The 15,518-nt window shown below is 31.8% G+C and overlaps 1 protein-coding gene across 1 annotated transcript; it reads right to left on the reverse strand.

Moving 5' to 3' along the window:
- Positions 1-13,368: 13,368 nt before the first annotated feature.
- On the reverse strand, positions 13,369-14,921 carry LOC124454536 (lysozyme 3-like). Its single transcript, XM_047005323.1, has 3 exons — positions 14,839-14,921; positions 14,493-14,690; positions 13,369-13,652 (listed from the first exon to the last, which is right to left on the reverse strand). The coding sequence occupies exons 1-3, from the start codon at positions 14,894-14,896 to the stop codon at positions 13,492-13,494; spliced, it is 417 nt and encodes a 138-aa protein (XP_046861279.1). The 5' UTR covers positions 14,897-14,921; the 3' UTR covers positions 13,369-13,491.
- Positions 14,922-15,518: the final 597 nt, after the last annotated feature.

Below are 15,518 nucleotides of genomic sequence, written 5' to 3' on the forward strand. Positions count from 1 at the left end.
TATTCAGAAAGTTCTCGCTTCATAAGGCTTTTCAGCCAATTTCTTTTTAATCTCTAACATGATTATTATCTTCAGATTCATCATCAGTATAGCAACTACAGATCTAACGTTTACCTAAGTTACACTAAGAAACACTGCATGAACTAAAGGTAGTGAAATGATTTACCATTCCGGTGATTTGACTGGATGTGAGATTGTATTTATTGAAGGGTAGTGTGCATACAGTTAATTTGCAGCTCGTGACTTTTCAATATACTCCGCCATTCAATGCAAGTTAAAAGAAGGCTTGAAAAACTATAAACTTGATATACTGATTTTTTTTTAAATTGCCAAATTTTTTGAAAACTAAAATTATTTTTTCTATTTTTCATGTAACTACGTGGGAATGTGCGCAGTTTTTTTTATCTTCAATAAAAATGAAAGGTTAAAGTTTTTTACGTTCACCACCTTTGTGAATTTTTTGAAACTTTATTGCCATTTGGTATTGAGATTGTTGCACATCTCTTACACTGCCTCAAAAAGGGTTAAAGTAAATGAAAGGGAACAGCATAACAACAAACAATGCTCCCAATCTGTTGAAATCGTTTGTGTAGGGCATATCTTATTAAGCATATGATTACCATGTAGGCGTCAAGCAAATTGCATTTTCTGACAAAGAAAAGCGCTCTTAGGTGGCCAGCCAAAGCCAGTAATCTCATTAAATGTACAACACCAAGTTGCACAGTGAAATTGGAATACGTTTTGTTTGTAGGTTGTGGCAAACCAACGTTGTGTGAATATTTGACTAAAGTTTCATCGGTAAAATATTTATTTGATACTTTATTACAGTTTCTATCTCTCTTTTTTATTTCATTTAACGACTTCATCAATTATAAACATTGTTTTCTCCGTTGTTACATTTTTGTGAAAGCTTTTTGATTGCTCAACATAAATATCGCTGTCGATTTTTGCAATTTCTGGATCTGCATGTTATTTTCTACTGCGTGTGTGCTGAATAATCACACTCACTGATCTCATCCTGGCATTTGGTTTGAAATGCCTCATAGTCACGCAATAAAATTTTGCTGGCCAAATCTCGTTGATTTTATTGAAAAGCTGTCAAAATATATGACGTTTGTTTCTATATACACAAAAAAATACTTAATATTCGCTCCCTCGGGAAAAAGCGAGTTTTGTTTTCCTTCAAAAATCAATATTTTTTCTATTCTTGTGTTTTTAAATAACCGGCCATAATACGGACTTCAAAAATTCAACTTTACTATTAAATTAAAATACCGTCTATAACAATAAAAACTCTTAGCTTACTTAAGAAAACCCTCCAATAGATTGACATAGTTTCTTAATTTTACGCTTACAAGTGAATAAAAGGAATTTCAATATCGCCTTACCCATGTTTTGAGTCAAATGCAATGCTGGAAAATTGTAAGCCCGGTTGAAGCCTCATAACACTTGTAATGTTCTTTTTCAAATAAATTTGGTAGATAATGTTCGTGGAGTCAATGTAAAAGATACGACGACCAATCCAGTCAACTGTAATATCACGAACAGAAACATTTTTCGCAAAAATTTCGTTTCTACTTAAGTCAAAACTTCCCCGTTTGATGTCTTTGTCATCAATGTAGTAAAGCACATTCTCAACTACATCAATTTCAATGTCATTATATTTTGATGCATGGTCAAATTTATTCTTAATGGATCCATTAATAGTGCTGACATGAATATCTCCAGTAATAGAATCAACAGAGTATACTTTATCAAAGCTCATAATGATCAAATATGGCTTTGGATAAACATCTAAATAAATAATAAAAAAACTATAAATAACAACGATGCGAGTGGATTAAAAAATTGCAAATTTTCATAGACTTTAGGATCATAATATTTGGTGAAAGACCAGAATAAGTGTTTTTAGAAAGAATTTTTACTGTAGAATAATTACTAATAACTGAAATTAGATTGGCTGCATAACTTCTACCTATTATTGTTTTTGGTGCTATGAGCAAGAAACTATGAAAATTTGTCAAATCTAAAGATTATACCTTTGTAAAAACACATTTCTGTTTGCATTTGCATCATTTCTTTGTTATATTGTTTTACTTCCTTGCATGCAGTTGTGTTATCGTCATTGCCATTTGTATCAACGCAAGTTTCCATCCATTCTTTCACGTTGTCTTTTAGTGTCTCTAAGCTTTTCTTGCAGACTGATATGTCGCCATTACCATTTACTACTTGGCCACTAATAGACAAGATTATGAGAGTCCCAAGAAACACTTTTGTTGAGCTTGATATCATCTTTATTCTCTATTTGTTAGAAGGTGGACGATTATTAATTTCTTTAAAGCTTTCGTAGTAAAACATTTACTTTATTTATGAAAGGCTTATCATCAATATAATCGTATAATCAGTTTGTTCTCAAACTTTTTTGGGATGTATAAGTCAAGTATTGATTTTTATAATTATGTAACATTTTAACTTCCTTCTCCAAAAAGTATTTTCACGTTTCCTTTCAGAAAATTGATGATGATTGAAGATTGTTGCAATAGATTGGAGAAATTGCTCATTATAATGACTCGTGTTTACAACAACTCATGTAAGAAGAGTTCCTCAGCGTAGAACTTATTTTGAATAAATAGATGTAAGGTTTCTAGGAAATGAAAGCATAAAAAGAAATAATACATTTCAATGTCCACTATAAGGAAATAAAGCAAAATATGAAATTCACCAAGAGCAGCTTAGAAAAAATTTTAAATGAGTTAATTTCAAATTTGCTCATGTTAACTCAATTTACCAGATGAATGGGAAAAACGTATTCCTTAACTAAGCCAGCAAAATTGAGTGCAAAATAGTCTGTTGCTCAGTGTTTAACAGACTCCCTGGACTCTCTGTAACTATATGCCGTCTATTTACAGAAAGGAAGGCTGTTAAGCCATACATGATATTCTGTTTACAACATCTGTCAGTCGTATAGAGAAGTTCGACTCTCATAATTATATAAGTTCTGAATTAAATGAAATTTATTAGCATTTTGACAGAACTGCCAAAGTAAAGCAAAATAGAGGAATGCAACTTTGTAGTATTAGAAAATTCTTACTTCTTCAAATATTTTGTTTCAGATAATTAAAAGGCATTTGCCATTTGTTAAAAATTTTCTTGCAATGATGAATAATTGAAGCAGAAGAAATAAGAGAATGAAAATGTATCATTTGTTCTGCATGTATTTCTTGCTCTTTAAAATGACTTCTGTATTGATGTTTGATGATGAATTGCCCATTTCAATTTGTTGAATTATGCACCTCTCTTTCTTTATCATTTCCATCAATCCTAAATCTCTTTAATGTCCAATCATATAATCTTTATCATACATGCAATCAAGTTTTAGTTTACTATCTTTCTCATCTAAAAACATAAAACAGTTTGCAAATATTTTATAATTCCTAAATGTCTATGATAATTGAAAAATATTTTTTTCTTATCTGTATTTAGAATAAAAATACTTAATGATGGTTGCTTGAAATATTTTTGATGTAGCTACTATTTTCTCTTGCTTATCAATGGAAATAAATATCAATTAGTAGAACTTTACAATTGGTTGTGATCAATCAATTCGTTTTTGTTTCATCATAAGGATAAATAAAAAATGATAAAAAGATTTGCAAAACGGTGAAAGTTTTTTAAAGAATTTTAGATTAGTCAAATTACCAAATGGCAACTATGTATATATGAGGTATGGCTGCGCTACTCTAAACTACAGAAAATGTTTAAAAAAACATAAAAAAATGTTTCATAATGCTTAAAGTATTTTATAAGATAAAGATTGTGTTAGATTATCTGTTGGATTACGTAAAAGCATGACTATGATAAATGAATTGTATGCTCTTGATAAGGATGTTTAATCCATAAGAGCTATTGTTCTTAAATTATGTGATAGGCTGTGAATTTTAGGTTTTCTTTATGTTTTCTTTACTTACCATTGAAAACGCAATTTAGCTACCAATGAAATTTCTCTTTTGAATTCTGATGAGTCATTTTCTATTCTTCTCAAACAGCAGCTTAGAAAAAATATAACTGAAGCAGAAATTGTCTTGTCCTAAAGTGCTAGTAATATTGGCTTTTTGAGTTTTGACATTAATACAAGACAAGTTTTTTTTGTGGACGGGGACACAATTTTGATTATTTTTCATTATATTTGGGATAAAGAGCCATAATTGCAGAAATTTAGCGTCAGAAAAAATATGCAACAACAATATTGTTTTAACAATTCCAAGAAATACCATTCACATCGAAAATTACAGACCAAATTATATATCCCATTACTCATGTTGTTAATAAATTTAGTTTATTTCAATGTATTCATTCCCTTTCATCTCTCAAAAATGCAGAAAATATGGACAAAAAGACACATTATTGGTTACAGATCCCCCCTAAACATTTTCAGGGCAAAATTTTCGACTTACATTTTACATGATATATATAATATTCTGTTTACAACATCTGTCAGCCGTATAGAGAAGTTTGACTCTCATAATGATATAAGGTCTGAATTCAATGAAATTTATGAGCATTTTGACAGAACTGCTAAAGTCAAGAAAGTCTAAAAAGCTAAACAGAGGAAATCAACTTTGCAGTATTAAAAAATTCCTACTTCTTCAAATATTTTGTTTCAGACAATTAAAAGGCATTTGCCATCTGTCAGAAATATTCTTGCAATATTGAATAATTGTAGCAGAAGAAACAAGAGCCGAGAAATTTATCATTTGTTCTGCATGTATTTTTTGCTCTTTAAAATGAATTCTGTATTGATGTTTGATGATGATTTGCCCATTTAAATTTGTTATATTATGTACCTCTCTTTCTTTATCATTTCCCTCAATTCTAAATCTTAGTTATTATGTCCAATCAAATATTCTTTATCACACATGCATTCAAGTTTTAGTTTACTATCATTCTCATCTAAAAGCGTAAAACAGTTTGCAAATATTTTATAATTCTTAAATGTCTATGATAGTTGGAAAACATTTTTTTGTTATCTGTATTTAGCATAAAAATACTTAATAATGGTTGCTTCAAATATTTTTGATGTAGCTACTATTTTCTCTTGCATATCAATGGAATGATGATATAATACATTTCCAGACATTCATAAATATCAATTAGTAGAACTTTATCATTGGTTGTGATCAATGAATTCGTTTTTGTTTCATCATAAGGATAAATAAAAAATGATAAAAAGATTTGTGAAACGGTAAAAGTTTTTCAAAGAATTTTAGATTAGTCAAATTACCAAATGGCAACTATGTATATATGAGGTATGCCTGCGATACTCTAAATTACAGAAAATGTTTAAAAAAACATACAAAAATGTTTCATAAAGCTTTAAGTATTTTATAAGATAAAGATTGTGTTATATTATCTGTTGGATTACGTATAAGCATGACTATGATAAATGAAATGTATGCTCTTGATAAGAAAGTTTAATTCATAAAAGCTATTGTTCTTTAATTATGTGATAGGCTCTGAATTTTAAGTTTTCTTTATGTTTTCTTTACTTACCATTGAAAACGCAATTTGGCTATCAATGAAATTTCTCTTTTGAATTCTGACGAGTTATTTTCTATTCTTCTCAAACAGCAGCTTAGAAAAAATATAACTGAAGCAGAAATTGTCTTGTCCTAAAGTGCTAGTAATATTGGCTTTTTGAGTTTTGACATTAATGCAAGACAAGTACTTTTTTGTGGACGGGGACACAAATTTTGATTATTTTTCATTATATTTGGGATAAAGAGCCATAATTGCAGAAATTTAGTGTGAGAAAAAATATGCAACAAAAATATTGTTTTAACAATTCCAAGAAATACCATTTACATCGAAAATAACAGACTAAATATTTTAATTCCTTATAACAACTTCTCGAGATAAAATATGTTTATGATGACGTTATTCAAATTGGTCAACTATTTCAAGTGTCTCCATAAACTAAAAGAAAAATGTGCACTGGAGATGCTAATTTCCGCTCATAGATAATACAAAATAAAACAAATTCCGAAGAGGGACATCTCATTTTCTTGATATACAAGATATTACAAGAGTTTGAAACAAAATAATGTGTAATATTTCGTCTTTATTCCAAAGACATCATCAGACTTATGGTTTACAATGCAGGCTGCGAAACGTTTATATATTTACTAGCGGAAATGACAGTTATGTAATTAGAGAACTATAAGACTAAACAATATACTTACATTAAAATAGAGATAATTTCTTACAAGCTTTAAGACCACTATTAAGTTGTGGCATATCGCGTTTTATCAAAAGTGCCCTCTTCGGAATTTGTTTTATTTTGTATTATTTTAAATTGTCTGCTTGTCCTGGTTATTGCTCATAGATAAGATACTATAAATAAAAAAAACGTGTATTGTCTATAAGCAGCTTTGTTCAATTTTTATAGTTCATTATAGTATGATTTACCCTTTTTTACTCAACCTAACACGAAACTTTCTAAAGTACATCAAATTCAAAGAAGGATAGTTTCTTAGGTAATTATCTTTATACATCCCATTTCACATGATTTTAATTTCTCATGTTTTTAATAAATTTAGTTTATTTCAATGTATTCCTTCCCTTTCATCTCTCAAACATGCAGAAAATAAGGACAAAAAAGACACATTAATGGTTGCAGACCCCCATAAACATTCTCATAGCAAAATTTTCGACTTACATTTTCATAATTTACAATCATCATACAGGAAAGTGGTTTTTCGTTTTCACCGAATACATAAAAGCAGAGTACCTGCACATACTTTTTAAAAAACCTACAAAAAACTATAAACACCTCTTAAAAAATTTCCTTTTAATGTTTAAATTATTCAACAGCTTAATTCCTATAACGTAATTTTATTAGGAGTGCAATCTGACTCACGCTACACTTAGCAAACGCTGATCAAATATTGCATGTTGCGCGATAAAATAGTAAAAATAGGCACGCAGTGCGTACATGTGGCTAGCCTCTAAAAGATCGGCAGCGATAAGGCGAGCGAAAATCATGGTTCAGCAACTAAGCTTAATGCGAAACAGGTAAAATAATAGCGATAAAAAGAACGGTCGTTATTTTTGCTACTGTTGACAATCCTAACCAACACAGGTCTGATATTATATGATATGGTGTCCCACCACCTACGAAATAAAAACAGCCAGTCAGGCGTAAAACACCCAAGACCAGCCCTCCAATCATTGCTTACTTGTAATCTACGACATGCATGTTGGATAGGGGTGGCTGCACTCATTCCATACGAAATAGAAGTGCTATTACAACAGATATTTTAAAAAAATAAAGACATAAATCTGTAGAACCAGCGGTATTAATGCATCTGCCTCCTCAGCCACAAGGATAAAACCGACGTTCATAAATCAGTTAAGAATTTCGACGTAACATCAAGAACAGCGTTTGTATAAAAGCTTACCCCAAATCACAATCACTGAGCATGGCTATAAAGTCATTTAATAGTTTTTCAAGGCCTGTGTAACACTCAATGAGTGTGAGTGTTAATGAGCTTTTATAATAAGGATGAAATTCACATAAACATAACATGCAAATCATACATAAGAATTACGAACTTTTATGCGTCAGAAATCTTACGCGTATTTTTGCATACACCTTCTTCTAACTTCATTTAACAACTGTTTGAAATTTTTGACTGCAAGTGTGAACTCAACTGACAGGGCCACTTTTTGGAGTGACAGATAATGTCACTCTACTTTTTTAACGGAAGGCAATAAAATAATGAAAATAAATATTGTAACATTTCATGGGTGTAGTGGCCAACAATTTCAGCACAATCAGGATAAATAATATTTTTTTATATTTTACATGAATTCATATCATAGGCCTATTTTAAACGTCGAACTTTACAAAGAAAAAAGAATGTTGTTAGTATAAATTAACATTGAGTTTCATTTCATATTAGAATAAAACACAACGGCTTTTTGTAGCTTTCAGTGAGGTGGCTAGCTTGAAAACTTGTCTTGCTATGCAAATTTTTTGTGTTTACTCGAGCACTGCAAAAAAATGAATCCCTAAATACTTTTCTGAAATTCATACATATTAGCTTGCTTGCTGCAACATTTATACAACTTGCTTGCTGGCTTTATTAATTAAACTATTTTCTTTTTGACTGTGAGCACTTCTCACGTGTGAAAAAGATTTTCAATGAAGGTATTATTTCTCAACAATCGTCTTGCTGCTTCAGTTTGCAACAAGCTGTATTGGGTAAATAAAATGCACACGTTGCTACAATCATAAAATTGTGTTTCTACGTTTTTTAACAGAGGTTTTAATTAGCGTTTATGTCATAAAAATGCTCCTTTAACAGTGACTCTCTTTTCATAAGACGGCAAATTATCTTTGAAAAATGGTTTTCTTGCGATAGGAATATTTAATTTAGAAGTTGTCTTATTGCATTTCGTGTCGGTAAATTTCTTTCTCATTTCCTTGAATAAATATAGTATATTTTCCTTTTCCATGTGGAAACACTGAAAGTTGCAGCGCACATACATAGCAGCGATCTAGATAACTTGCAGATAAGGAGATAAACTGCAATAGATTTTATTTTGTGAAAAAAGTACCATTTAGCTTGTAATGGAGAAATTGCTTTACAAATAAAAGGTGGAGAGGGTGTGATAGAACAATATAAAAGAAATGATGTAAGAAAAATCTGTAAGTTGAGCTGTTTTCTCTAGAACAGAACAATCGTCGATTTTACATTTGATAAATCACAGTAGAACAGTAATTGGTTCTAAAATTAATCCTATATTTATTTGTGTACGACTGATTTATTTACAAAAACGATTCACTTTCTAAAGTAATCCGTAAATCACCTGTTCTTGAATCCCCCAATGGCGTTTTAGAACAGGCCCTGCAAAGCTGAAAAAGCAAAGACTATCTCGTTTGAAATGGAGAATTATAAGAATACACATCGTTTGGTTATTTTTTCTGCCTTAATATGACTCCCAGTTTTAAACAGTTAACTACTTTCAATTTTCTGCCTTTACACTTATCCAGAGGTGCAAATTCACCAGCTTTAATCCAAAGTTCTACTACTTTACTCGGACTCAGTCTTCCAAATCTACCACCCATACAGACAGCGTGATGGTTAAATCTATTAGCTTGCATCACAGACTATACCTTTGTATATATATTCTGCTAATCAGTGACAAAAAGCTTGTATGGTCATGTGGATTTTTAATGATATTTGATATGAATATTTCATCCAAGGTGTTTATCGGAAATCAATGGTGCAAGAACTTTGTATTTTTTGATTTGGCTTTCTCTCTCTTGACTCCATACAATCTAGTTTTTTCAATAGTATTTTACCAAAGAATTTAACTTACTTTGAATGGTAGTTTCTGCGCAAGGAAAAGTGTCAACGCATTGTCGATAGCCACGACCTGGACTTGAAGCGTCGCTCCAATAACCATATTGAATTTGATATGGTCCACAAGACCTGCCATTATCTCCACATCTTACAGATGTACTGCAGCCACACTCAACATTGCAAATGCACCTCAAGCAACTACTTGACACATATCCTTAAAAATAGTAATCTGTAAGGTTGAGCGATATATATGTGTAGCAGTACGAACATGAACGATATTTCATGCCATGGCTAAATTGTACAAGGGAATATTTATACGATGAAATTTCTTGTAAATTGTTCAAGTAGAAATTTTTCACTCACCTTGAACAGCATAAGGAAGAGCAGCCAGCAACAAGCAAATATAAATGGCTGAAGACATCTTTTAGCTTTTCCTGATATTTTCCACGCTTTTACAAAGTTATAAAAATTCAGTTTATTTCTTTCTCAGGATCGGTCTCTTCTGCAATACTCTGGAATAACAAACGGCCACGCCTTTTTAATCATTCCATACCGGATGGTCTGAAAACGATGTTTTGAAACGGTAATTTGATAAGGCTTAGTTATCATTCAGTTTTTGAAAAGTTGTACCCTATGGGGTTTAGCTATTTAAAAGACTTGACACCCTTGCAATGCCAAAAGATAAAACAACAAAAATATTTTAGTTAATTAATGATAGTTTTTGTAGTTGTCCAGCAATCATGAAGAAACGTCAAAGGTTTCTGATTGTCTTTGCATCGTTTCTGCCACAACTGTAAAATAAGTTATCGATATAAGTGGTATTAATTCCTTTGCAATAGTTAGCAACAGACGAAATTGTTTTTCAAGGACTGAATTATCTAAAAACTAAGGTAAAATCGCAGACTTAATTGTTGACTTTTCAGCAAAGGTGTCTTTATGGATTTATCTAGTACGGAAAGGAAATTAGTTAGCGTAATGATACATCGGTACCGCTGAACAGTGTAGTAGAAAAAACATAACACGAAAAATCATTTAATACAGAAAGTCGTCACTTAAAGTACGAAAACTTCCAATCCCTGCTGTCCCAATTGATAGACATTTTTGTTGATGCCAGTTGTATTAGCAAGTTGGCAATTGAGTCCAGTTAGCCAGTGCGGCATGCTTTAAGTGGATTTAACGGTTGTTCAAGGAGGCGGTTATTCTTGTTTGCGTCTATCGCAATTGCAAGTTGGCAACAGAGTCAGTAAACACAAAAACATTCATTTGCCCGATCAGGACTAATGCGATTATTTAAACTTGTTGCTGTTTCGCTGAAAAGGAAGTTTTGAAGAAAAGAAAAGCGTTAAATTACATTTAAACGGAGAGAAATTTCCTGATAACGAGCATTTAGAGAGAATATCCACGAAGTCCCAGTATTCAGTTTGCCCTTCCTACTAGCACGCATTATAAACACCTTAGTAAGGAAATTTATTTGAAATACAAAGTCAATTTCTATACTAAACATCCTGTGTCATAATGAATCGAAACTTTCATGGGCCTTAGAAACACATGATACACAAGACATCGTCTTTCGTCGGTATAAGCGTTGTTATGTCACTTATAAGTGTAAAAGTAGGACACACAAGCATTTAGTATTTGTAGGAAAGCTATATACATTGTTGTGGTAGAAAAACGCGATTAAAAATTGCTTATTTGTATGATATGGGGATGAATCTACCTTTATGGAGAGTACCACAGGGTGGCTTATTGGCAAAACAAAACAAGAAAATGGCATGGTAGAAAGGCAGAGTGCGGTGTCATATAGTCGTAGTGCTGAGTCTCCTCTTCCAAAGATACGCACTTCTATTACATACTCCACATTTCCACTTTATTCCCCCTGAGGAAAATGCAGAGTCTGTATTAGAAATATGTACCTTGCGAAGAGGAAAGATTCTGCACTACTATACTGTGCACTCTGTATTTTCACTATATGACACAAGAAAGCTGTATTTACACATTTTAAAGTAAAATATAATAACATATTATTAAGACTTTAGAAAGATTTGCTTCTTGAGATGTTTTTTCCCATTATTTTGTGGTGCAATTTGACCTTTGCTGTTGACGACGTATCCACTTGGAATGCGCTGATGCTGGCACTGGCCTTGACGACAACAAGTCTTAAAAAAAAGAAACCCTTGAATGAAAGAAACCAGCAGAAAGGACTTTTTCCATAACAAGCAAAGGATCCCATTTTAAGTTATAATAAATTATGAAACTGCTAGTTGTTAAGAACGTGTACCTTAAATCAGAAATAATACATATTTTGCCAGTTGCCCAACATTTATGGGGAAATAAATGTTTATTTGCATCAGAAGTCAGCACATTAACCTAGCTGTAATTTCATTACGTCATTGGAACGCCAAATAGCTTAATTTAATATGCATGTTTACAAATAAAATATACTTTATAATTACGTCAACAGAAATCCCATGAAAGTGATTGTGTATTTAACAGTGTAATTTACACAAAAAAAAGTAAACTCTATGAGTCGTAATATATGAAATGTTAATTAGATAATTAGAAGAATCATTTGCACAATTCTACTTATGTATTGCTGTAGATTAGTTTTGTGTCAAAACCATGATGTACTTTTAGCAATGGCTTTAGATATTTAAACCAGCTATGCAACGTTCGGAAAACGCACTTCAAGAATTGGCGAAATGAAATATTTCCCTCCATTGCAAACCGTCAATTTTGCATTTGTATTTGTTTTCTTAGCTAAGAAAATATCAATTTTTACTGCTGATTTGAGAATGCTGCTGTGTACCGCCTCATTAATGAAATAGTTTCGTCATTCCTAATAAATGTAATCAGTCACGTGATCTCAAAAACAATAAATTATTTCAGTTATTGCTAAGATCGAATCTTATAATTTTTGCTTTTTCAAAGGCTTAATAAATGTTTAAAAAATATAGCTATCCAATAGATAACGTTGTCCAGGCTTCGTGCAACCGGCCATAGAAGTGCAATTTCACCAACTGTAATATAAAGTTTTAGTTCACTCTCAGTCTTCCACATTGTACTACCCATGAAGACAACGAGATAATGAAATCTATCTCCTTTTCACAGCAAGAGTCTGGAAATGTCATCTTTAAGTCTTAGTTTTATAACCAAGGACAACGCATAGCTATACGTATTATAAAAGGGAAAACACAGCACAATATTCTTTTCATTCCACACTTCCAGATTTTCCGCAATTTTCCACAATTTACACGTCATAAAGTTTCCTTAAAAACGATAACTGGAATATGTCAAGAATGTAAAACCATTTCTTTCAAGTATTTTCAATTTCCTGTGATTCATTTACCAAACACCATTATGCACGAATCAAATAGACGAAGTGAAAACACAGCCATTTTTGCAATTTCATTAATCCTTTGTGGCATCTAGAATAAGGCATTTTTGATCTCTTGCAATGCATTTTGAATGTACAAAACTTTGGTGTCAGGAGGGTTAGAGGCTTAGGCGCATGTCAATATTGTCTGGTCGCAGAGGAGATTAATTTGCAACTTTCACACACGAAAAGCGAAGCCAGCACGTTTTTTACAATGCAAATAATTTTGGGTTTTATCACTGGGAAACCAATAAATGGAATTAATTTTCGACAGAAATGAATATTAACTTTGGTGAAAAATTTGCTTTGTAGGACTAAAATATTGCGCTGGCATATCGCCATGATTCACGATCATATTTTGTAGAACAGTTTTTAATAAAAACTTAGCTACCATTTTAGTTTAGTCTTATTCAGAAATGAGGTTTAGATTCCTCTTCGCCCTTAAAAATATTAAGTCCAGGGGTGATATTATATATAAAACCTGATTATCATAAACAGCTAAAGCATGCTATATACGGATTTTTTGATTCATTATCTTCAAAAAGTCGTTAAAAGTGAACAAGAAGCAAACATGACCATTTTCGATCATTTGACAGTGGTCGACAATTCACTTTCAATGCAATTTGATTTTTAATGCAATTTAATTAAATATGAGGACAACTAAATCAACTACAGCAACTTTTCGTAAAAATTCTCAACTTTATGATATGATATATTAACGTCCTCGTATCGGGGTTGCCACAGTAACTTCTAGCTGTATCGAGTACATCCTTCGTTGCGAATTCTTTGCCAATAGCCAAGGGTCGAAGAGCTCCTGTATCCATTTGGTCCACCATTATGAATTCGAGCATAATCTTCACACGTAGGATTGTGGCCAAGTCGAGCATAGGTGGCATATCTGTTCATATAATCTGTAAACAAAAATATTTTAAAGAGTTGTTTTAAGAACTTTAACATTTGGAATTGATATTCGAGATCGCAGATTTTTAAAAGAATGAATCTGTTTGATATATATATATATCTGCGAAAACAGACAAAATATTTAACCCTTTGCTGCATGAATTTTTTTGGTCATTGAATTCCATCTAGTCCATTAATTGTTGCTCTCAAGCTACACTGCGTAAAAAAGGGTTGTTAAAATTCCAGTAACGAATAAAAAAATTAATTTTTAAATGAAATGAAATTTTTCCTTTCAACATTAATAATTACTAGTAATTTGTACCTTCATTTGTTAAGATTGTGATGAATATTTATCACGATTAAAAACTTAAATGAAATAACATAGAAGCGAGAAATAGCATAGAATTAAGTTTCAATTTGCAGACGTTGAAGCGCATCATGAATGTAAGGAAGGAGGTCTTAAAATTTATCTTAATGAAATCAATAGATTGCATTAACACGCTTTGTTTTAAACATTAAATATCTTATTAGCTATATATGTTTTACTCTGAGAATAAAAAAAATAACAGCAGAAGCCTTTTCTTAACTGTTAAACTAAAAGCCGAAAATTCCCACTTTCCAAAAATATTTTCAAGTAACTGAAAAGAACCAGCGAAAGATTCTTAATGCTATCACAAAGATTCTTCAATAAAGCGGCTGACAAGTCTAGGATCACAATGTCAATAAGCTCTCACGTGGTTTATCGGAAATCAATGTTGCAAGATATTTGTATTTTTTGATTTGGCTTTCTCTCGCTTGACTCCATACAATCTAATTTTTTCAATAGTATTTTACCAAAGAATTTAACTTACTTTGAATGGTAGTTTCTGCGCAAGAAAAAGTATCAACGCATTGTCGATAGCCACGACCTGGACTTGAAGCGTCGGTCCAATAACCATATTGAATTTGATATGGTCCACAAGACCTGCCATTATCTCCACATCTTACAGATGTACTGCAGCCAGACTCAACATTGCAAATACATCTCAAGCAAGTACTTGACACATAGCCTTAAAAATAGTAATCTATAAGGCTTAGCAATAAATATGTGTAGCAGTATGAGCATGAACGATAGTTCATGCCATGGCTTATTGTACAAGGGAATATTCACACGATGAAATTTTATGTAAATTGTTCATGTAGAAATTTTTCACTCACCTTGAACAGCACAAGGAAGAGCAACCAGCAACAAGCAAATATAAATGGCTGAAGACATCTTTTCGCTTTTCGTGATATTATCCACGCTTTTACAAAGTTTTAAAAATTCAGTTTGTTTCTTTTACAGGTTCGATCTCTTCTGCAATGCTCTGAGCTGTCGGACGGCTACGCCTTTTCAATCATTCCATACCGGATGCTCTGAAAAAGATGTATTGAAATGGTAATTTAATAAGGCTTAGTTATCATGCAAATTTCAAAAGGTTATACCCCATGTGGTTTAGCTATTTAAAAGACTTAAAATAATTTTGTTGTTTTATCTTTTGGCATTGCAAGGGTGTTAGTTAATTAATGATAGTTTTTGTACTTGTCTAGCAATCATAAAGAAACGTCAAAGGTTACTGATTGTTTTTGCATCGTTTCTGCCACAACTGTAAAGTAAGTTATCTATATAAGTGGTAATAATTCCTTTGCATTAGTTAGCAAAAGACGAAATTGTTTTCAAGCAGTTAATTGTCTAAAACTAAGGAAAAATCGCAGACTTAATCGTTGACTTTTCAGCAAGGTTGTCGTTATGGATTTATCTAGCAAGGAACGGAAATTAGTTAGGTGATGATATATTGGTACCGCTCAACAGTGCAGTAGAAAAACATAACACGAAAAATCGGCAACTGCTATGGCAA

Source organism: Xenia sp. Carnegie-2017, unplaced genomic scaffold (assembly GCF_021976095.1).
Source record: "Xenia sp. Carnegie-2017 unplaced genomic scaffold, XeniaSp_v1 HiC_scaffold_3, whole genome shotgun sequence".
In the NCBI taxonomy this organism is placed as follows: domain Eukaryota; kingdom Metazoa; phylum Cnidaria; class Anthozoa; order Malacalcyonacea; family Xeniidae; genus Xenia; species Xenia sp. Carnegie-2017.

Coding starts and splice junctions, on each gene's coding strand:
- LOC124454536 (XM_047005323.1), bottom strand. CDS start 14,896: ATGTCTTCAGCCATTTATATTTGCTTGTTGCTGGTTGCTCTTCCTTGT. Junction 14,691..14,838: donor TCTTCCTTGTGCTGTTCAAG/GTGAGTGAAAAA, acceptor ACTATTTTTAAG/GCTATGTGTCAAGTACTTGC. Junction 13,653..14,492: donor CGCAGAAACTACCATTCAAA/GTAAGTTAAATT, acceptor TTTTGTTTACAG/ATTATATGAACAGATATGCC.